Genomic DNA, 25,183 nt, shown 5'->3' with positions numbered 1-25,183 from the left:
AAGTAATGCACCGGTAGAGACGTCTGTGGAGCAGTAGAGTGTACGTCCATCACGCCACGAAGGATAGTCGCGACCAGTGATCAGATCAGCGTCATCACGTTTCGTGCAGTAGCCTCGCCAACCACGGAAGTTGCTCGACGTGTGCACCACAAAGTGATGTGATGCGGACGTTGTTCCAACTACAGGTTGAGGACTTACAGCGCAAAGGCCGTTCACGTTCGCCGTTCACCAAGCTAGCTGTCAAAAGCTTTAGAGGCCCTGCACAACATTTTACAAGTCCACAAAACTGTCGCTGGAAATATATCAATCACTTAAAATGCAACCGACACGTCGCCCATAAACCCATACATCCGTACCTGGTACTTTCTCAAGACAAATTATCTACAGCCAATATGGCAGCCGCCCTTTTGTAGACACGATCTGTCGTTGCAAATACACAAATTTACATTTAACTTATTGCTGTTGCACATATTACACACAAACTAAGACTAGAATTTCACCAGGTTTCCCGAGGTGACATCAGACTTTTGCTGAGGTCCTTGGTTTTCTCATAATTTAAATTTTAAACAGTGAAATAGTTCACATACCCTTATTTGCTTTCATCTACTACTAAAAATAATGAAATGTATACGTTTCAAAATAGCTATGGGCTTCTACTGCATTCATTCATTTGTAATTTATTTCGTGTTAAAATACACTCCTGGAAATGGAAAAAAGAACACATTGACACCGGTGTGTCAGACCCACCATACTTGCTCCGGACACTGCGAGAGGGCTGTACAAGCAATGATCACACGCACGGCACAGCGGACACACCAGGAACCGCGGTGTTGGCCGTCGAATGGCGCTAGCTGCGCAGCATTTGTGCACCGCCGCCGTCAGTGTCAGCCAGTTTGCCGTGGCATACGGAGCTCCATCGCTGTCTTTAACACTGGTAGCATGCCGCGACAGCGTGGACGTGAACCGTATGTGCAGTTGACGGACTTTGAGCGAGGGCGTATAGTGGGCATGCGGGAGGCCGGGTGGACGTACCGCCGAATTGCTCAACACGTGGGGCGTGAGGTCTCCACAGTACATCGATGTTGTCGCCAGTGGTCGGCGGAAGGTGCACGTGCCCGTCGATCTGGGACCGGAGCGCAGCGACGCACGGATGCACGCCAAGACCGTAGGATCCTACGCAGTGCCGTAGGGGACCGCAACGCCACTTCCCAGCAAATTAGGGACACTGTTGCTCCTGGGGTATCGGCGAGGACCATTCGCAACCGTCTCCATGAAGCTGGGCTACGGTCCAGGACACCGTTACGCCGTCTTCGGCTACGCCCCAACATCGTGCAGCCCGCCTCCAGTGGTGTCGCGACAGACGTGAATGGAGGGATGAATGGAGACGTGTCGTCTTCAGCGATGAGAGTCGCTTCTGCCTTGGTGTCAATGATGGTCGTAAGCGTGTTTGGCGCCGTGCAGGTGAGCGCCACAATCAGGACTGCATACGACCGAGGCACACAGGGCCAACACCCGGCATCATGGTGTGGGGAGCGATCTCCTACACTGGCCGTACACCACTGGTGATCGTCGAGGGGACACTGAATAGTGCACGGTACATCCAAACCGTCATCGAACCCATCGTTCTACCATTCCTAGACCGGCAAGGGAACTTGCTGTTCCAACAGGACAATGCACGTCCGCATGTATCCCGTGCCACCCAACGTGCTCTAGAAGGTGTAAGTCAACTACCCTGGCCAGCAAGATCTCCGGATCTGTCCCCCATTGAGCATGTTTGGGACTGGATGAAGCGTCGTCTCACGCGGTCTGCACGTCCAGCACGAACACTGGTCCAACTGAGGCGCCAGGTGGAAATGGCATGGCAAGCCGTTCCACAGGACTACATCCAGCATCTCTACGATCGTCTCCATGGGAGAATAGCAGCCTGCATTGCTGCGAAAGGTGGATATACACTGTACTAGTGCCGACATTGTGCATGCTCTGTTGCCTGTGTCTATGTGCCTGTGGTTCTGTCAGTGTGATCATGTGATGTATCTGACCCCAGGAATGTGTCAATAAAGTTTCCCCTTCCTGGGACAATGAATTCACGGTGTTCTTATTTCAATTTCCAGGAGTGTACATTTTAAATGTCGGAATTAATATTCCAGGTTTGAACACAATAAATAATAAATTAACACAAAATTTATTTAGATAACAGCGCTATCTAGAGACACGTGGTTCTTTAAAATTAGTTAGGACATTTAAAAGTTAGTAATTTTTCAGGTCAATAGGTATTTTGAAATCTCACACCTTCAATACACTGAGGTGGCAGTCATGGGATAGCGATATGCACACATGCAGATGGCGGTAGTACAGAGGCATGAAAGGGCAGTGCACTGGCGGAGCTGTCCGCTGCACTCGGATGATTCATGTGAAGTGCCTGTAATCTACCCCTCCCTTTCTTGTTGTTGCTACTGTCCATGCTGGTGAAGTCCTTCCAGAAAATTCGAGACGAGTAAGATGTACAGTACAATAAACTTTTTACTTATCTTTTCTCGCAGAGTTGACTCTAGTTCTTCATGTCTACGAGTCTGATTCCTGAAGCTGAAACTTTCACATTTTAGGTTCCCATGGTTCAATTGATTTAAATAATTTCGAAGAATGTCTTTGCAGGATTTTTGTCTGCTCAATAATTTACTGTCTCGCATTTTACTATATCACACTGTCTTTTGAATTTTCACACTCAAAGCCGAAATTACATTGTTCGTCCAAAATACGAAAATACGCACGATTACATCAGAAAGCATGCTTACTACTATTTCACTCTGGGGTTGTAAAAATATTCCACAGGGTTTACAATTTTTCTTGACAAATGAATTTCTATTATTTTAGATTATTATTCTATAAATTAATCCAGAAATAAACATAATAAACAGTACTAGATTGCTTAATTAATAACAGAAATTTTAAGAGTGCCAAATACGAGGGTTGTCCAGAAAGTAAATTCCGATCGGTCGCGAAATCGAAACCACTAGGAAAATCCGGTGAAGTTTTGCACAGATGTGTTGGGCAGTGTCTCCAGTACGCCCATCGATCGTGTCGTGTTCTCTTTTCAGTTTTGAATGAACAGTGAGCACGTAAATATGCGTAGGGAATAGCGTCTGCCGCCAAGTATGAGGACCTGGTTAGAGATTTCGCCTCTTTTATGCAGCCCACATAACACAAATGTCAATCAGTTCCTTCTTCATGCCAATTCTCGGCCGCACACTGCAGGGCAATGAAGGCACTCCTGCAGCGTTTCCGATGAGAAGTGTTTGATCTCCCACAATACAGTCCGTAATTGGCTCCCACTGAGTCTCATCTCTGCTCACAAGAACCGCTGGCTATGAAGACAAAATTTTTCAACAGACAACGAGCTGCAGACGAGTGCAGATAACTGGCCGAAAGCACAGGCGGCTGCTTTCTATGACGAGGATATTGGAAAATTGATACAACACTACGACAAAACCCAAAGTTGGAGCGGCGACTACGTAGAGAAGTAGGGGGAAGGTGTACCTAACTGCTGCAAATGAAACGTTTCTGGTTTTCACTGTGATTTCCATTTCGCGAGCGGTCGGAACCTACTTTCTGGACAATCCTTGTATTTTGTAATTTCAAATGTATCCATAACAAAATTGTACATTCAGAGCTAGTACATATCGATTGTAACAACGAAAACAAAGTAATTCCTTTTCATGAACTTTAGCTTGAATTATTACATATTGCGTATAAAATTATATGAAATTTTTTAGAAAAACAGATGGGATAATATTCACCCGTCTCAAATTCGAAAAATATTTTTGGTATCGGCTACTACAGGTGAGGAAAAGTAATGCTAGAGGAGGATGTTCCTTTACAAGCTGCCCGACGTGATTATGGCCGCGGCAATTAACGGACTTTGAATACGAAATGGTAGTTGGAGCTAGACGCATGGGACATTCCAGTTTGAAAATCGTTAGGGAATTCAGTATTCCGAGATTCACAGTGTCAAGAGTGTGCAGAGAATACCAGATTTCAGGCATTACATCACAGCACGGACAACGCAGTGGCCGACGATCTTGACTGAACGACTGAGGACATCGGCGTTTTCGTAGAGTTGCCAGTGCTTACAGACAAGCATTACTGCGTGAAACAACAGTAGTAATCAACGTGGGACGGAGGACGAACGTTTCCGTCAGGACAGTACGGCGAAATGTGGCGTTAATGGCCTATGGCAGCAGACAACCGAAACGAGTGCCTTTGCTAATAGGACGACATCGCCTGCAGCGCCTCTCCTGGGCTCGTGATGAGATCGATTGGACCCCATACGACAGGAAAACCGTGGCCTGGTCTGATGAATCCAGTTTGCAGCTGGTACGAACTGATAAACCCTCGGGGGAGCCTGAAATCCCTAGGGGGCGTGTCCCCAGGTGGCGGATCGGGGAAAGCCTCCCACATATGGGTGGTAGGAGGGAAATCAAATACCTGCCACGGACCAACAGGCAGCTGCAGTGTCTGACTCAGAGTGAGCGACAGCAAACAGCATCTGACCCAGAGTGGGCGGCTGGTATCATATGTGGAAAGCAACTGGAAGCTACCACATTACTATTCCCAAGGAGCACTTGACATGGCCCTCTATGTGAAAAATAATGATTCCGGTGGTAAAACATCCCCTCAGTCGGATCTCCGGGCGGGGAGTACATCGAGGCTAATTGAAAGTATGGCTGGTTCAAATGGCTCTGAGCACTATGCAGCTTAACTTCTCAGGTCATCAGTCGCCTAGAACTTAGAACTAATTAAACCTAACTAACCTAAGGACATCACACACATCCATACCCGAGGCAGGATTCGAACCTGCGACCGTAGCGGTCGCTCGGTTCAAGAGTGTAGCGCCTAGAACCGCACGGCCACTCCGGCCGGCAAATTGAAAGTATAAAGATAAAAAAAGGAAAGAGGAAAAGCTTTGGATTGGTACATGGAACGTTCGTATCCTGCTACAATCTGGGTTATAGGAAGATTCGAAAAAAGAGATGGAGCACAACAATATACATATTATTGGAATGTGCGAGGTGAGATGGAGGGCAATGGTGTGTTACAGAGTGGTGACTACAAACTATTTTATTCAGGCGAGGAAAAAAGCGGAATGAATGGAGTAGCTATCATGGTAAAGAAGAAGGGAAAATAAGTTTCCCTGACGACTTTGGTCAGGGCTGTGTGTGAAAGGAAAAAAAAAAGAGAATGAGTCATTAAAGATAAGACATATCTTTATTTTTCTACATAATCTCCAAGCACATTGAGACATTTGTCATACCGCTTTATATGCTTCAAAAAGCCTTCCAGGAAAAAATCAGGGCGTTGCATACGGAAGAAGCGTTGAACGGCTTGTCTGACGTCAGCATTGCTGCCAAAGTGCCTTCCGCCGAGATTCTTCTTCAAACCGGGAAACAGACGGAAGTCACTTGGTGCGAGATCCGGACTGTAAGGCGGATGGTGTAGGTGCTCCCAACCAATAGTTGCAATATGGTTTTGCGTTGCCGTCGCCGTGTGTGGTCTCGCACTGCCATCTAACAGCAGAACGCCAGATCTGAGAAGGCCAGGTCGGCCGCGGTGGCCGTGCGGTTCTAGGCGCTACAGTCTGGAGCCGAGCGACCGCTACGGTCGCAGGTTCGAATCCTGCCTAGGGCATGGATGTGTGTGATGTCCTTAGGTTAGTTAGGTTTCATTAGTTCTAAGTTCTAGGCGACTGATGGCCTCAGAAGTTAAGTCGCATAGTGCTCAGAGTCATTTGAACCATTTTGAGAAGGACAGGACGCTTTTTCCGAATCACCTCTTTCGATTTCAACAGAGTGGCACAGTACCGCGCAACATTGATGGTTGCATCCTCCAGAAAATGCAGCAGCAAAACTCCGTTGGCGTCCCAGAAAACGGTGAGTAGCACTTTACCTGCAGACTGAGTACTTTTGAACTTCTTTTGGGCAGGTGATGACCGATGTTTCCACTCGATGGATGCGGCCTTCGATTGGGGCGTGTAATGGTGGACCCAAGTTTCATACACCGTCACAATCCGAAAGAGAAGGTCATTGCCAAATTCATGGTAACGCACGAGCTGTTCCAGGCTTGCCGCCATGCGTTGTTCCATGTGTGTCGGGGTCAGTTGGCGAGGCACCCATCGTGCTGACACCTTCCTGTATCGAAGAATGTCGTGAATGTTCTTGTGAGCTTGCTCATGTCCGATTCCAAGTTCTGCCGCTACCCCATCAATGGTGATACGCCGGTTCGCTTTAATCATGTCATCCGCCTTCCTGACATTTGCATCTATAGTGGCCGTGCGCGTCCGACCAGGTCTCGGAATGTCCTACACTTGCTGACGTCCGTCATTGAATTGCTGACACCATCTCCGCACCATTTGCCTTGACATCACACCTGACCCATACACCTCAACAAGGCGGTTATGAACTTCTGTGTCTGATACTCCACGAGCCCATTCATAGCGGGTAACAGCTCTCACTTCCGCCTTTGACCACGACTCCAAAACGCACCTTCTCTCCATAGTTCCGTGAAAAGACCGGGCGGCTGGCCTCCCCTTTGCGCAGGCACTGCGACAGAGCCATCTGCTTGATCGCGGTCGACTTCTACCCAATGGTATATCGGTGTCTTGCACGTGCGCGTTCACCTGCCGTGTCGTCTTCCTCCCATATCACACAACTCTGCCAGCAGTCGACAGGGGAAACTTGTTTTCCAACACCCTCTCGTAAAAACCATGATAATGAAGGTGGAATACATAAATAGCAGATTGATGATTCTGAGGTTGAAAGATCACAAGAAAGATGTAGTTCTGATACAGGTCTACATGCCAACCAGCCAACACAGCGACGATGGGATTGAAGAGTGCTACAGCAGAACTGAATCACTGGTGGAGAGAGAGAAGAAAAAAGCGTGCATCATAGTAATGGAAGATTGGAACGCGGTGGTTGGCGAAGGGAAAAACGGAGATGTGGCTGGAAAGCTTGGATTGCGTAACAGAAACGAAAGAGGTGCGAGAATGGTCAGATTTCGTGAGGAAAACTCATTGGTTGTTGGAAACACGGTTTTTGAACATCACAAAAGAAGACGGTACACATGCCCATCGAATATAGACAATAGCAGATACCAGATCGATTACATACTAATACATAGTAGATTCCAGATATGCATGAGAAAAGCCAAGACTTATCCACGATGTTGGTCTGGTGAAGTGCAAGCGGAGAAGTAAATCATGGGTTACCGATGACATGATCTTGAAGATGGCACAAAGGATAAAATGGAAAAACACACAAACTGACGAAGGAAAGCCGCGCGGGATTAGCCGGTTGTTCTCAGGCGCTGCAGTCATGTGTTGTGCGGCTGGTACCGCCGGAGGCTCGAGTCCTCCCTCGGGCATGGGTGTGTGTGTTTGTCCTTAGGATAATTTAGGTTAAGTAGTGTGTAAGCTTAGGGACTGATAACCTTAGCAGTTAAGTCCAATAGGATTTCACACACACACACATTTGATGAAGGAAAAAGGCAATGCAGAAGACTGAACAATGAGCTGAGAAGAGTAACTGACCAGGTCACGGAAAAATGTTCGAGAGAAATCTGCTCAGCAATTGAGACACAGGAGAAAGAGGGCAAGTACGAAAAGATGTATCGAGTAACCAAGGAAATAGTATTTCAGGGAAGGAAGAACGAAAAAAATATGGAGATAAAAGGGAAAGATGGAACTCTTTTAAGTCACCCACACCCTGTTCAGAATAGATGGAAAGAATATGAAGCGGATAAAGGACCTTCCGATCTGCAGATTGAGATGGAAGAATCAGTAAACGAAAATGAAATAGGAGAGTTTATCCTAGGTTCAGAGGTAAATAAAGCATTGGGAGAACCTTAAAAAACAACAAAGCGTGTGGTGTGGATGACATTCCGGCAGAAATCTTAAAGAGTTTCAAAGAAACAGGCGAAAATGAGTTGACCTCGCTTTGCAGCTACATCTATGAGAAAAGGGAATGGCCAGAAAACTTTCTCGTAAGTATAATAGTCCCAATCCCAAAGATAAATAATCCAAAAAGTGTGAAGACCTCAGGACAATCAGCCTAATATCGCAGTCAGTAAAAGTAGTTCTTCGAATTCTGAATAGGAGGCTATATGGAACGCAGGAAGACACACTTGGTGAAGAACAGTATGGTTTCATAAAGGGAAAGGGAACACGAGATGCCATTGAACTTCTAAGAATCATCGGCGAAAGATAAGGAGAAAAGGACAAAGAAGTGTATGCTGTCTTCATAGACTTTGAAAAGGCCTTTGATAGAGTTCAGTGGGATAAACTGTTAGATATCTTGAAAAAGAAGTGAGTAAAGTGGAAGGAGAGAATATTCATCGCAAATCTGTATCTGAATCAGAATGCTCGGGTACGAATAGGTAATGGTATCTCTGAAGACAGCAAGATTGGGAGAGGTGTTAGACAGGGCTGTTGTCTCTCGCCGATCCTATTTAACATCTATCTGGAGGAAGTACTGGAAAGCTGTGTGGATGGGACAAGAGGCGTCAGGATAGGTGGGCGGAAAATTGAATGTATAAGATTTGCAGATGACATGGCGATCCTCGTAGAAAAAAAAGTGAAAATTAAGTTGGGGTCAGAATTCATAGAACAGGTAAGAGCATTCAAGTATTTGGGCAGTTGGATTAAAGAAGACACGAATTACCAACAAGATATCAAAGTGAGAATGGCTCTGGTGAAAGAGGTATTTCAAAAGCAGAGAAGACTCGTAACTAGTTGTTTAAACAAGGAATTAAGGAAGCAGCTGCTTAAGTGTTTAATATGGAGCGTCGCCTCGTATGGAACAGAAACGTGGACTTTGAGAGAGCAGGATGAGAAGAGAACTGAAGCTTGTGGAATGTGGATATGGCGTAGAACGGAGATCAGCTGGACTGATAAAGTTAGGAATGAAGGAGTACTGAGGAGAGTTGGAAAAGAACGGAGGATGCTGCTGACGGTGAAGAACAGGAAATTAAACTGAGAGGGCCACAATTTAAGAAGAGATTGCCTTCTAGTAGAGGCAATTGAAGGTTTCCTTCCGGAAAAGAGGGGGAAGGGCAGAAGAAAGTTCCAGATGCTGGATTATGTCAGCAGGCCACAAGGAGGGTAGCAGAAAATAAAGAGGAATGCAGAAGACAGAGAAGCATGGAGGGCTATACAGTCAAAATCTGCCGCAAGGCAGACAACCCAGTGATGATGATGATGACGATGAACTGATGGTAAGGTTTTAGTGTGGCGCTGTCCCTACGAAACCATGGGCCCTGTTTGTCAACAAGGCACTGTGTAAGCAGGTGGTGGCTCCATAATGGTGTGGGCTGTGTTTACATGGAATGGACTGGGTCATTGACTGGAAATGGTTATGTTGGGCTACTTCGAGACCATTTGCTTTAATGTGCCCAAAAAACGATGGAATTTTTAGGGATGAAAATGTGCCATGTCACTAGACCACAATTGTTCGCGATTGATTTGAAGAACATTCTGAACAATTCGAGCGAATTATGTGGCCAAACCGATCGCTCGACATAAATCTTATCGAGCATTTATGGGACATAATCGTAAGGTCACTTCATGCACAAAATCCTGCACTGACAATATTTTCGCAGTTATGGACGGCTATAGAGGCAGCATGGCTCAGTATTTCTGCAGGGGACTTCCAAAGACTTGTTGAGTCCATGCCACGTCGAGTTGCTGCGCTACGCCGAGCAAAAGGAGATCCGACAACATATTAGGAGGTCTCCCTGACTTCTGTCACCTCAGTATATCTTAAGTACTATTCACTCTACAGTGGGCGTTTGGACACAGTTTCTCCTCTCGTTCTTATCTTTGGTTTGGTGGCCTTGCTTTTTGTTACTTTATTAGTTTGAAATTTTGTGCCCGTGATATGATCTTGCGGACCCTGACTCATCGCCATGGCACCACCTCGCCGCACATGTGACAACGGCCAAAGACGCGGGGAAAACCCACTCTCAGTAACTATTCAGGTTACCTGCAGCATTTCTGATATCTGATTTACATTGTCGATTCTCTTTTCACCAACTGCAGACGCTGAACTGTTTTCTGCTACCTAGCAGAGAGCCCCACTCCCTACGTCCTATAGATTTGTGATTACTTGTGTCGCGAATCGCCCGTTATGCTTCACCTGATCGACCAGAACGCGTTTAGCGGCGCCAAACTAACGTTTCAAGGTTCGGAAAGCTATGTACAATTATTTTTACTACTGCGTTATTGCAGTTCCACCAGGACTTTCTTATTCATTTCTTCTTCGTATAAGTGCTGCTGCAAATTAGCATTTGAACTGGACGTTGCTAAATACGACATCTCTGTTGTAACCTTAAGGGGACTGACGAGTAATGATTTAAGATCGTTGCTGATCTCAGAACGAACGTGCGCATCCTATAACTCCACCTTGTGTCAGTAACACAACTGAGTGAACTTTATATTAAAAATAAGGTAAACAACGTAACTGGAGGACGAAAATGGAATCTTAATATTAAGTCTTACTGGAAGAGTTAATTTTCCAGTGACCGTTAATAAATGAAGTACTTCGGAGGCACATTGTGTCTACAACTCCCATCTTGCAAGGTTCTTAAGTATAGCTCACAGACATCATGCAATAACGTATTCATCTATGCATTTACATCTGCATAACTTAACATTGTTATAAATACTATATTTTAGACCACGAATTTTGTGTGTGTGTGTGTGTGTGTGTGTGTGTGTGTGTGTGTGTGTGTGTGTATGTATGTAACTCTCGCTGTTAACAAATATCTGTGTTTGATATGATATTTGATCGAAATCGATCGCTCAATAAAGAATAAATTTAACAGCAGTTTAAGGGGTTACAAGATGAAATTTCTACAATTTAGAAAAGCTGTGGACCACATTCAGCAAAAAGTATTTTCGAATCATACAATGACTCTTTTCCTGATACTGTCAACCAGTGATGTGTGAGGCTATTTCTAATTGCCTTGATAAATCACTCAATCTTAAAATTATGCTTTGCAGAGCAAAAATTTACATTTATAACATAAATAGTATGTTCTCCCACTGAAATACATTCCTTTTCTTGCCTCGCTGATCCCAAGTCATGTAACTGAAATACTTTAAAGAAGACTTTGTACTTTCAATCAGCAAGTTCTTCGTAACTGCGTAGTAACTTTTAATTGCTTGCACGGAGGTTCATTTGTGAGCAGCTGATGATATGCTGAGCAATACGTCAAATTGAAACTATTGCTTTAATTTACTAAAAATTATTTTTGTGGCAAAAATGTTTTCACCGACATAAACTTCAAATTTCTTCACTGTTTGTAAAATGTTGTAAATGTAAATGAAACTAACAAAAGACTGTTGTTGTTGTGGTCTTCAGTCGAAAAACTGGTTTGATGCATCTCCATGCTACTCTACCCTGTTCAAACTGCTTCATCTACGAGTAACTACTGCAACCTACATCCTTCTGAATCTCCTTAGTGTATTCATACCTTGGTCTCCCTCTACGATTTTCACCATCCGCTTTTCCCTCCAATACTAAATTGATGATCCCTTGATGCCAGAGAACGTGTCCTACCAACCGATCTCTTCTTCTAGTCAAGTTGTGCCACAAATTCTTCTTCTCCCCGATTCTATTCTGTACCTCCTCATTAGTTACGTGATCTTAAGCATTCTTCTGTGGTACCACGTTTCGAAAGCTTCTATTCTCTTCTTGTCTAAACTATTTATCGTCCACGTTTCACTTCCATACATGGCTAGACTCCATACAAATACATTCAGAAAATACATCCTGACACTTAAATCTACACTCAATGTTAACACTTATCTCTTCTTCACAAACGCTTACCTTGCCGTAGACAGTCTACATTTTATAGCCTCTCTGCTTCGACCGTCATCAGTTATTTTGCTCCCCAAATAGCAAAACTCATCTACAACAAAAGATGTCTCTTGTTTATTTATTCCAATCAACGAACATTGCGCATCTGGGAAAATATTGGTTAAGTACACTACTGGCCATTAAAATTGCTACACCAAGAATAAATGCAGATGATAAACGGGCATTCATTGGACAAATATATCATATTAGATCTGACATGTGATTACATTTTCACGCAATTTGGGTGCACAGATCCTGAGAAATCAGTATCCAGAACAACCACCTCCGGCCGTAATAACGCTTTGATACGCCTGGGTATTGAGTCAAACAGAGCTTGGATGGCGTGTACAGGTACAGCTGCCCATGCAGCTTCAACACGATAACAGCCATGCGGATAAGTTGCCTGTCATCTCGACTGATAGTTATACGAGGCCGTTGGGATCCAGCACGGCGTTCCGTATTACCCTCCAGAACCCACCGATTCCATATTCTGCTAACAGTCACTGGATCTCGACCAACGCGAGCAGCACTGTCGCGATACGATAAACCGCAATCGCGATTGGCTACAATCCGACCTTTATCAAAATCGGAAACGTGATGGTACGCATTTCTCCTCCTTACACGAGGCATCACAACAACGTTTCACCAGGCAACGCCGGTCAACTGCTGTTTGTGTATGAGAAATCGGTTGGAAACGTTCCTCATGTCAGCACGTTGTAGATGTCGCCACCGGCGCCAACCTTGTGTGAATGCTCTGAAAAGCTAAATCATTTGCATATCACAGCATCATCTTCTTGTAGGTTAAATTTCGCGTCTGTAGCACGTCATCTTCGTGGTGTAGCAATTTATAGGCCAGTAGTGTAATTTTATGAGTGTTCTGTAGCTGTGAATTGCATAGTTAAGTCAGTCTCTTCCATCATGTTCTAAAAATATATCGATTATTGCCAATTCATTTACGAACAACCTTTTCCATCAAGAGTTTTAATGCGTCGCACTGAGTCTGCAAATACAGAAATTTTCACTAAGTTTCATCCGCAGTTAGCGTGCAAGTTCAAAAATCATTGTTCATTGAATGACATGCTGTACATTTAAACGTTATTTCACATCTCGCATCGCTAACATAGCACGAGACCTCTTTTACTTTTAAATAGGCCTATGTCACAAGCGCGTCTGTTAGTCAGGAAACTTCAGTTGAGATACAAGCCCCAACCTCCGGCACCAGTATTTTTAAGTACCTCATTCCTCTTCGGTGTGTTTGTTACGGACAGAGACGACAAAATGCCACAAAAAGTCTTTGCACTGCTCCGAAGCAGTAACAGCTTGCTAGAATCTTGTAATGAAAATACTGAATATAAGTAGTAATAACGGAAATAAAATCCTTCAGAGTACGTTGACTAGTGCGCTTTCTTGTGGAGACGTGCGCAGAGACTGTGTGTGTGGCTGTGAGTGCGCTGCGCAAGCACGGGTCCTCAGTCTGTATGGCTCTCCTGGCGAGAGCCTCCGCTGTTGACTGAACAGCGCTAACTACCGCTCGTCTCACTCCCGCAAGCTTTTTCTTTCTTTCTTTTTTGTCTCTTTCGTTTGTTAAGCGTTGGGAGTAATCAGCAAGCTCACAGGACACGAACAAAAGAGACGAGAAGGGTGTAAATACTTTAAGAGCTGGTGGTTAATGATACATACTGAATATGAAGATTGCACTCATTGTTGTCCACCCCGTCTGCGTCACGAAGAGGGTAAGAGCGCAGAATTTTCCGTGTAGCGAAACTCTGTGCACGTTTTTGCCCCTTTTTTGCTTTATACGCCTTCAAATTGATAATCTTGTTTGGTTGTTCTGCTGAATATACACTCCTGGAAATTGAAATAAGAACACCGTGAATTCATTGTCCCAGGAAGGGGAAACTTTATTGACACATTCCTGGGGTCAGATACATCACATGATCACACTGACAGAACCACAGGCACATAGACACAGGCAACAGAGCATGCACAATGTCGGCACTAGTACAGTGTATATCCACCTTTCGCAGCAATGCAGGCCGCTATTCTCCCATGGAGACGATCGTAGAGATGCTGGATGTAGTCCTGTGGAACGGCTTGCCATGCCATTTCCACCTGGCACCTCAGTTGGACCAGCGTTCGTGCTGGACGTGCAGACCGCGTGAGACGACGCTTCATCCAGTCCCAAACATGCTCAATGGGGGACAGATCCGGAGATTTTGCTGGCCAGGGTAGTTGACTTACACCTTCTAGAGCACGTTGGGTGGCACGGGATACATGCGGACGTGCATTGTCCTGTTGGAACAGCAAGTTCCCTTACCGGTCTAGGAATGGTAGAACGATGGGTTCGATGACGGTTTGGATGTACCGTGCACTATTCAGTGTCCCCTCGACGATCACCAGTGGTGTACGGCCAGTGTAGGAGATCGCTCCCCACACCATGATGCCGGGTGTTGGCCCTGTGTGCCTCGGTCGTATGCAGTCCTGATTGGGGCTCTCACCTGCACGGCGCCAAACACGCAAACGACCATCATTGGCACCAAGGCAGAAGCGACTCTCATCGCTGAAGACGACACGTCTCCATTCGTCCCTCCATTCACGCCTGTCGCGACACCACTGGAGGCGGGCTGCACGATGTTGGGGCGTGAGCGGAAGACGGCCTAACGGTGTGCGGGACCGTAGCCCAGCTTCATGGAGACGGTTGCGAATGGTCCTCGCCGATACCCCAGAAGCAACAGTGTCCCTAATTTGCTGGGAAGTGGCGGTGCGGTCCCCTACGGCACTGCGTAGGATCCTACGGTCTTGGCGTGCATCCGTGCGTCGCTGCGGTCCGGTCCCAGGTCGACGGGCACGTGCACCTTCCGCCGACCACTGGCGACAACATCGATGTACTGTGGAGACCTCACGCCCCACGTGTTGAGCAATTCGGCGGTACGTCCACCCGGCCTCCCGCATGCCCACGATACGCCCTCGCTCAAAGTCCGTCAACTGCACATACGGTTCATGTTCACGCTGTCGCGGCATGCTACCAGTGTTAAAGACTGCGATGGAGCTCCGTATGCCACGGCAAACTGGCTGACACTGACGGCGGCGGTGCACAAATGCTGCGCAGCTAGCGCCATTCGACGGCCAACACCGCGGTTCCTGGTGTGTCCGCTGTGCCGTGCGTGTGATCATTGCTTGTACAGCACTCTCGCAGTGTCCGGAGCAAGTATGGTGGGTCTGACACACCGGTGTCAATGTGTTCTTTTTTCCATTTCCAGGAGTGTACATTAAAGGTAATACCTACTTCATCGTATATAGTGGTTAGTGAAAATTAACCCTCCAAATCTATACAATTAATTCATACCGAGCTACAGTATGCTGCTCTGCAAACGGCTACAGACCGTCTTGAGCTAGCACAACTAGCTTCTGTTAGATGACAGTTGGTTAAATTCTACAGATCTACAAGAAGTTATTGGATTCCTCATTTCAGCTTTGTCTGTAATAAATGTGATCGGAACTAACCGATTTTTTTTCGTGGTAGTTTTCCACAGCTCTAAAACAAACCTTTATCGTCGTTCGCCTCTATTGTCCTCATTTCAGACATCATTTTGTATTAAGTAATTAATCGAAGTTTATGTACTGCAGAATGTTTGTCGTGAGTACATGAAGATCTGTCGAAAGTGCTACTTGTCAGACAGAAATTATAGAATCCACGACTTAAATTTAGTTGTGTTTAGGAGAAGTTAATATTTTATATATCAACATATTAAAGGGGAGACGTTCATGAAACACACGAACTACTTAAAAGATGAACCAGGTCCACTATTTTGAAGATACAGGAATGAAATTTTGTACTATGCTTTACATGAAATTAACACATTTACTGTTAAGTTCCTTCGATTATATATAGTTAACTTCTTATATAATTTAAAAAATTTTCTTTCGAAAAATAAGACGTACATTTTTCACAGAAACTATTCAAGAGATTTCTATAAAATGTTCTCTGTTTAATCACTTTGCATTTAGTAAGCTTCTATTATGAGAATTTTTGAATATTTCGATTACGAGAACTTTAATAATTTTTAATTGGAATTCTGTTAGTATAATATAAAACTCATACAGAATTCCAAGCACTTTGTACCATATCTCAATTTACACTGTTAATTTCAAAATTTACTCTTGAGACAGCATTTACTGAGTTTACAGAAATAAGTATACAAAATTTCATAATTCTAGCATTCATAGATTCTGATAGGAGGGTATATAATCTTTAAAAAACATAATTTTCATGAAGTGCAATTGAAAGTTCAACTTAACGTTTTTTCTTATGTCACCTCTTCAGAAGGCTCCATATTTGTACTCAGGATCCTATTTCCCTTCAAAGTTTCTCTCCTGGTAAGCTTCTCTTCTGCTTTCTGTTTTTCTGCCTTCTTTCCTTTACCATGTCCTTAACTGAGGTTTCAACTGCATAGAGACGCTGTAAATCTATTTTTCTCAAGATGTTTTGAGTGAAATTTCCTATCTTGAAGCCCATTCTCTCTAATACTTTCATCCTTCCTACTTACCATCATTAAATACAAAAACTGTATCATAAGTTGCAATTCTGACAAATGTAGCAGATAAAATGTGGTTTTAGGCCTTTCCATATGAGTGAATCTAGAGACACATTTGGATTCTGGGTTTTGCCAAGAATACCCATTTTTAGAACTTCAGGATCGGCCAGAAACCTGATAGTGAGTTTGGCAACATCCAGAATACAATTTGCAGGCTTCTCCTTTAATGTAGGAGTTGTTATCCCTCTGAGCCTGTAGATACTGAAGTATTGCTTCAAAAAATAGACATCGCAGGAAGGTCGCGTCACATATTTAATTATTTTTCAGGCATTTCGGATGCGATTTGTGAACTTATTACCCATGAGCTCCATAAATAAACAAAAAAAATTGGAAATGGACATTTTTGATCGATTTTATAAACGTCCCTATTAAAGTCAGTCTCTTGACCTTACACTAAGAGGCAGTTTTAACTTTGTCAGTACGTTCGTAGAACTTTTAGGATAAACCAAAATCCGTTGCAGGCACGATTGTTGTAGTAATTCATTACGTGACAAGGGTTCGTGCTAGTAGCTCATCCTATGTAATTTCTGTGAAGTGATGGTGAACTTCCAACACCTACAGTTAAAAAGGCGCATCGGTATTGTCTTCATCTTACAATTTTGATGGCAAGTTCCATTGTTAGCTGACACTCGCGAGTAACTTTTAAGCGTGATACTACAACGAACGTTAGACTAGGTGATGTGGTCAGATTCAAGAATAATTTCTATTCCATGTAACTGCAAGTATTGTAGGTTCCCAACTGTAATGACTACGTGCGACGGATTGTTTGCCGAATCTATCTTCAGTACACTCTGAAGTCAATTTTCGCAATTCCATACCCCATGACATATTTCATGTATGCCCAAACATTCTTCATAGGACAACGCATACGACGTTTTCTCCGACTTAGCAACTACGTTACTTCCAGTGTTTAAAATTATGAGATATCTTCTCAATGGTGTCTTTCTCAAGTCAGCACCCATGCATAGTTAACTTGAATCGAAATGTCTTGGTGCATGATCTCAGGAAAACGCATCTCTTTGACTTCGTTCCCTCATACAAAAACTTTGTTACGGTTCTTGATGGTGTCGAATACATAAGCTTTTGTGTAGAATTGTAACTGGATTAATCATATAGTTTTAGCGTTTACTGTATCACTATCTGAGCCAGCTACGTATTTTATGATTTTCTGGCGATTCAATTAAGCCGTCATTTTTTTCTAAATGAGCTTTTATGTCCGTAGATTATCTGCTAGAACATAACGAAGGTGAGAGATTTATCTCACGCTCATATTTCGTCCATTCTGTGATAATGATCCTCCGGCGAGGGTAACCAGCTTCCTTTCTCCCTGTCAATTATTCTTTTTTGTGGACGAATAACCTACTCCATTTATCACAACATCACAGTTTCTATGATGTGCGAGAGTGTATTAAGTCCCTAATTTGTAGAATGTTCTGTGAGAAGGACTAGAATACCTCGCTCCACGCGTGACTTGACTCCTTAGAAATGAGGCCAATATGCTTACTAAAAATGAGAAAGTATTGCTAAAAAAGATGGTTTGTATCAGTACAGTCTATTTTCAAAGAAGTGCGGCTGGAATTATTACTTAGCCATCCGTGTGTGAACGAGTTTTTAAACAACCAATTTTTTAACAAATACTTCACACCGAATATTAGAAAAGCTATATGGCCGATTAGTATTTCGTGTTTCTCTGATAATACAGATTAGTTATAATTAATATTTCGCTACTTGAGTCAGTAGAGACAGAACACTGTTTATCGTTTGGGTACCCAACTTTATAGGAATGATGTTCAGATCGTGTGCTGCAGGATTTGCGTTGTTAGTGGTGTTACCTATCATGACTTGCCCTTAGGCGCCAACACGGTTGCGACGACGTAGGGTTGAAGCACAACCATCAGGGTACTTCACAGTTGCAGACAGTCAACATGAGTCTGGAAAACGTGAGCAAGTCTTTACTCGTAAACCTGTTTTGTCAAAACACTAGCAACAGTGTTGCTGCTCTTCGCCAGTATCGACGCATTAGGAATTCAGAGAGGTCCCCTTCCGGCACCGAGGTTGGATTTGGGAATTGCTTCTGGGAGAGGTCGACAGCCAGTTGCGCTACACATTGTTGAAGAAGTTACTGTTGCCGTGCCTGAGAATGCTGGACGCACTGTGCGATCTTCAAGCAATCCACGAGCTTTGTCACGGCAGCTTAATATTCCACGTTCCACCGTTCCACAAGTGCTGTGAACAGTTGTGAAATGTTACGGTATATTGATAATTTTTACTTTGTGGGCCGTCTGACAGCAACTGAATGAAACACTATTTTAGTGCCATACGCGTTTCGCCTTTATTTTCTGCAAGGCATCTTCAGTGGCCTGGAATATGTACATATGTTTGCTATTTAATTTACATTTTGGCCACGGTACCTATAGGCTATAAACAGTTGTGATGGTTGGTATTTCCTATTAAGGGGCTCTGGAACGCCCTATACTTGCAATGTTAAAATAACGCTTATAAATTACATCTTTCCTCACAAAGTATTTGAGGTAGGAAGTTGAACTTTTTACAGATTATTTATTTATTGGAATATGGGCTACAACTCAACACAGGGATTTTACAAAATTTTAATTCAATTATTAAAGGTGATTTTTTTCAATTGTAATGAAAATTCACAACATTTTTTGCAATTTTTTATTTATATATTCAAAAATATACAGTTTTTTGGAAAAAGGCTGTGTTAAATTATGCAGAAGGTACTGTGTAACATTTACTGAAAGTTTGAAACAAATATGTTTGGAAGATCCTTAGAAAACATGTAATTAGTATGAGAAAATAAAAGTTTTGGGAATCGAGCGACAAAGATTGGATTAACTTTTTAATGCATTCCAGGTCCATAGGATGGATTATCTTCATCCTCTGCAAACTCCTCCTCCAGCTTACTCTTGTTCCTCCTCCTGTTTACTCTTGCTTGTATTTCTAGACTCTTTACAGCCCTGTCTGCAGCCCGAAGGCGTTCCTTGTCTAAAGCAAGCATCGCTCGTACCATGTTAGAACCTATCTTCATTCCCATATTTCTAAATACCTTGCACCTTACACTGTTGCCATCATTGAAAGTCGCAACAGCATCAACACACCAAAGTGAAGTGTCCAATACACTCAAATTTCTGCACTACAACATCATCACCATAGGGTTTCAGTCCTTGAACATGTTTGAAACTTTTAGAATCACCGTCACCAAGGTAATTAACATATCGCACTTTATCACACGCCTCCGAACGCTGGAATATACTGGCAACACCAGCCACTTCCATTCCTCCACTACTGCCACTGTAGTTAGCTTTGCAATTATTTTCATGTGTACCTTTATATTTTTGTGGACATCTACAATACTTTGATATTACTGCTACATCTAAAACTTTCCCTGTATACATACTGGTGGCAGATACTACACCATGAAGAGATGTGTGTCCCCGTTTATGCCAGGTACCATCGAACGCTGCAGTCAAATCTCTGTTACCATTATTTTCCATTACTGCCTCTTCCACAGCGTTCTTCATAGATTCTATACAGACATCTTCTACTTTAGACCCTATTAATTTATTATAGGTCGTAAACTTGGTTGGGGAATTTGGAAGATTCATGATGCCACAGAAAATTGCACCTGCAGTAGCACCCTTACCAACTGAACGCAAGGAATAAACAAATCTAATGTTGTGTTCGTAGATTTTGCTACCATTTTCTTCAGTTGCAGTTACTGCAACACTGTTCCAAAAGGTGGTCATGTATGAACACTTATCACATTTCAGTTGTATTTCACTAGCAAGTCCTACGTGCTTTATTATGGAGAGCTCCAGACCAACTTCACTACAATGAATACATCTTACACAGTTTGAAAAAATTCCTTTGAGAACCGACATATCAAATATTTCATTCACATCCGATTCGCCCATAAAACATTCATAGTTTTCGCTCATTGAACCAAGCTTCTTCTGTGAAGTATTTTCTTTCCCACTTTGACTGCTATGGGCAGGTGTACTTGAGAGGTTAGGTTCACTCACTTGGTTATCGTCTTTATTGTTTACAGTAATAACACATACCTTTGGCTTTCCAACATTTCTCCTTTTCTTAAAAGCCTTCAGAGGATTTCTAATAACTTTACTTTTACTCATTATTATACTGTACTTACTCATTATTATACTGTACTTACAGGTTGCGTGGACGATTTCCTACATATTACGCTCCTGTTGCATTTTTGGTGTTGTTGTTCTTCTTCTAAATGCCAATTTGCGATTTTTTTCCCACATTTCACAGCACTATGACCTTCACACTTGTTTCGATGCAATGTTTTGGTTTGTGTTGCCGATTGTCAGATGTTCGGCAATAACATTCGATCTTTGGCAATAACATCTGACAGTCGGCAACACAAACCTAAACACTGCATCGAAACAAGTGTCAAGTTCATAGTGCTGTGAAATGTGGGAAAAACCGCAAATTGGCATTTAGAAGAACAACAACACCATAATTGCAACAGGAGCGTAATATGTAGGAAATCGTCCACGCAACCTGTAAATACAGTTCAAAACATTACTACCTAATAGGAAATACCAACACCCAGAACTGTTTATAACGTATAGGTACAGTGACCAAAATGTAAATTAAATAGCGAACATATGTACATATTCCAGGCCACTGAATGGTTCAAATGGCTCTGAGCACTATGGGACTTAACTACTGTGGTCATCAGTCGCCTAGAACTTAGAACTACTTAACCTAACTAACCTAAGGACATCACACACATCCATGCCCGAGGCAGGATTTGAACCTGCGACCGTAGCAGTCGCGCGGTTCCAGACTGCGCGCCTAGAACCGCTAGACCACCGCGGCCGGCAGGCCACTGAAGATGCCTTGCAGAAAATAAAGGCGAAACGCATATGACATTAAAATTGTGTTTCATTCAGTTGCTGTCAGACGGTCCATAAAGTAAAAATAACAATATACTGTAATATTAAACGCAACTGAGGAAGACAAGACTACAAAAGGTGAAGTCGTGAAATGGTATCTAACGTGGCTTCAGGCTGTGGTGGATGCAGATGGTCGTCACACTGAGTAACGTTTGTAACCTGGAATGTAAACATGGTACGCTATTAATAGATGTTACCCTCTCATGTGGAGATTAAAATGTGTTTGTGTTTACAAATGTTTCGACTAAGTTTCATTGTCCTACGGTCACTCACGTTTCATGAGGGTCCTCGCAGGCAGAAAAAGTGTACTTATAACCACCCTGTACTATGGCAACAGAACAGCTGTTCAGAAGCAGATATTTTGTATTTATAAGCCGTATAAATTCTAAATAAGGTGAACATTCATAACAGGAGAACCATATGAAGCATAATATCCCAAGTTATTGATTTATGGCGGATCAGTATTGGTGCTGTGAGCAGCAGGGTATCATTAATGGTGTTTCGTAGCTGGAGTTCGGTTTATGCATTCAGAATACTAGTACAATTCGTTAGCACTAGAGCAGGAAACAAACAAACTTACTCGAAAGAAGGCTGCAGTCGACCCCCTCTCGAACGTTCCGTACTTAATTTTGGATTGCTTCGCGAGATCTTGTACACTATTTATTGGGAAGTCCATCCTTGTGACTGTAAGGAACGCAGCAAGATTTGCAGTGTACGAAGAGATCATGATGAGAGTGAAGAACCACCAGATTCCTGCTACCATCCGCGTCGAAATAGCTCTGAAATGAGACCACAGCATATGTTACTTTCGATAGTAAGAATAATGTCAAAACATGTGCTAAATTGCCTATTAGAACACACTCATTAAGGTCTCGCCTGCATTGTGTTAATGAATGTAATGGGTAGAGATGTTAGAAAGTTTAGCTTTACGTTGCTTAGTGGAGCCACCAAAATTTTTTTAACTTACTTTCATTCGCAAAATTCGCATCGAGTAATTGTTAAAATTCTATTAGTTTTCATATTGGTTGCTGGTGTATATACACTGAACTGTTATCCTTAAGTGATTTTGTAGATCTACTTGAAGCTTATTTTGAATTCCTGCAGAACTTGCTTAATGAGAAAGTCAAAAGAATATTTTGTTTCCCTTATCTATACAACGTAACTCACATATAAGACGTCTGACATGGTAGTAAAGTATAAGGTAGTCTGCTGCTATCTTCTTTATGAATTATTTAGGGCTACAGAATAAGAACTACTTGCAGTAATATTAGTTTACAGTAATCTGCTGTCAGTTCCTATCTGGTACAAAGGAACAAAAGAGTGACACTGGAAAAGAACAGCAAAGAACCAGAGGAAAATTATATAAAATTTATGTGAGGTGGAAGAACTGCAGTTTCACTCTAATATTAAGTGGTGTGTGTACGTCACGCTCACATGTGGCATTCCGTGACGTCCTATAGGTACGTTTGGGAAATAATTAAACTGACGCAACTCCGCTATAACGTAGTATTCTCTGTTGGATTCGGATTAAAGCATAAAGAGGTAACTGACAACACGCACTTATCTCTGCTGGTCTGAACCCTGAGACTACTCGTTCGGTGCATAACTTTACGCAGAAAAATGTGGTCATGGACATATGAGAGCTCAAAGTGGAGTACAAACTGTCAAATAAATGACCATTTTCCGGGCAACAGCAATCCTGTCTGACTATTTTGTTGCGCCACACAAATCGTTTCCTTAGTTAATCCGTTTGACGCCACTCGTCAATGACCACTATTTTGCTATCCGGATGGGCGCACATAATGAATCGTATCTAAATAGCAGGTATTAAAACTCGAAACGCAAAATGCAAAGGTAACGTCTGTGGCACAAGCCCGTGACCAGGATATTGGCCTGACTAGAGGATGAGAGCAGTCTTTCTTCGCCGTGGCGTCCGCAGTCTCATGGTCTAATGGACTGCGTTGCTGCCTCTGGATCACGGGGTCCCGGGTTCGATTCCCTGCCGGCTTGGGGTTTTTCTCTGCCCGGGGATTGGGTGTTTGTGTTGTCCTCATCATTTCATCATCATTCGTGATAGTGGCTAAACTGGACTGTGTAAAAAGAATTGGAGTGGAATAAAAATTGGGACTTTGTACGGGCGCTGATGACCTTGCAGCTGAGCGCCCCACAAACCAAACAACATCATCTTCGTTGTAGCACTAGGAATGGAATGGTGGCAGGACTATCGCCCCGGTTGCCTTTTACCCATGGTGAAGATCTCCGGTACTAATTTTATCGCAGACTGAATCGACCTGGGGCCTTCTTGGAAGGATTGTAATGAAGGAAAATCCCCACCTCTATTCCGGACTGAACCTGAGACTTGTAGGGCTAGAATCTAGTGCCCTATCCGCTAGACCACCACGGCTACAAAACACGAACCGAGTCTTACAATATTAAAAACCTAAACTGTGACCGTCTAGTACTTTCAATTCGTTTTTGAGCTATTTAAAGCGTACATTTACAAATATTAAAACTGCCAATAGAATATCAAGAACTCCTTAGGCTTACTGTGGAGCTATATCGGATCCCTGCTGCATTATGGAGCCACAGTTGTGCCAGATAGAGTTGCTCATGGTGAGTGTATTCTCCAGCTCTTCCGATTCCGCAGAGCATGGGTGCGACGATTTCCACTCGGACGGTGTAGCTCTGCAGGAAGACAACTGGTTTACAATTTACGAAAGAACAGATACATCGCAGAAATGAAACTAGATGACAATCAAATAATATGTTACACATTCCCGACATATTGTCGGTGGAACCGCGACCCATGTAATACTGAAAAAATATATGTTTTAGTCTACAGTCGCAATTTAATTGTTTTACCGATTGGCTACGTACTTCGGTACGCAGTGCTGTCTTCGGGCCATTACCTGGCGCGAGCTCGTAGCACTGGTATCCCAACTAGGTTTGTCAAAATTGACACAGCTACTTGGGAAGCCAGTGTGACGACTGCGTGCCAGGGGATACCATGAAATTGGTACAGTCTACAGCCGGTAGCCAGTAGGCAAAGTAAATAAATTACGACTATAGATTGAAATATATATTTTTCAAATAATAAATGGCTCTGAGCACGATGAGACTTAACATCTGAGGTCATCAGTCCCCTAGAACTTAGAACTAATTAAACCTAACTAACCTAAGGACATCACACACATCCATGCCCGAGGCAGGATTCGAACCTGGACCGTAGCGGTCGCGCGGTTCCAGACTGAAGCGCCTAGAACCGCTCGGCCACAACTGCCGGCTTCAAATAATATATTAATCAAACAGTGATATAATAATCACTGTAATGAGGTAGCTGAAAATTCTGCAAATGAATATGAAATGTGCTGGTAATATTTCAGACCGTTTGTGTGCTTCATTGTAAAACTGTTCGCGAAATAGTTTAAAAGCCTACATAAAACTGCTGTAATGTTAATAATGGTTTAATCAGTCAGAGATTTTTCTTGAACTGTTATTTTACGGGCACTCAGAGCTTATCAATAAGTTTATTGTAGGCTGATTACGTGAACAAAACTAGCGCTATATACCAAAATCTAGAGAAGTGTGCAGGCAGTACGTAAATCGTAAACGGCAGAGTACGTCGGAAACAGCCTTGGACATTGTTTCAAGTAATACCCACGGTGGGATAAATAACACACAAAGAAACAGAATGAAATAAATCTCAAAATATTTGCACATCGATCCACATACA

At 43.1% G+C, this 25,183-nt stretch overlaps 1 protein-coding gene across 1 annotated transcript in view; it reads right to left on the bottom strand.

Annotated features, from left to right (window-relative positions):
- Positions 1-25,183, bottom strand: part of LOC126470789 (glutamate receptor ionotropic, kainate 2-like) — a 373,922-nt gene that overhangs the window by 103,087 nt on the left and 245,652 nt on the right. Inside the window, exons 9-10 of the mRNA XM_050098799.1 lie at positions 23,998-24,135; positions 22,031-22,229 (exon numbers count right to left, since the gene is read on the bottom strand). Of these exons, the coding sequence (XP_049954756.1) occupies positions 22,031-22,229; positions 23,998-24,135 (337 nt within the window). The remainder of the gene's footprint in view (positions 1-22,030; positions 22,230-23,997; positions 24,136-25,183) is intronic.

The sequence above is a fragment of the Schistocerca serialis genome, chromosome 3 (assembly GCF_023864345.2).
Source record: "Schistocerca serialis cubense isolate TAMUIC-IGC-003099 chromosome 3, iqSchSeri2.2, whole genome shotgun sequence".
Lineage (NCBI taxonomy): Eukaryota > Metazoa > Arthropoda > Insecta > Orthoptera > Acrididae > Schistocerca > Schistocerca serialis.
The sequence above is the reverse complement of the archived record's forward strand: the minus strand, read 5'-3'. Positions and strand labels throughout refer to the sequence as shown.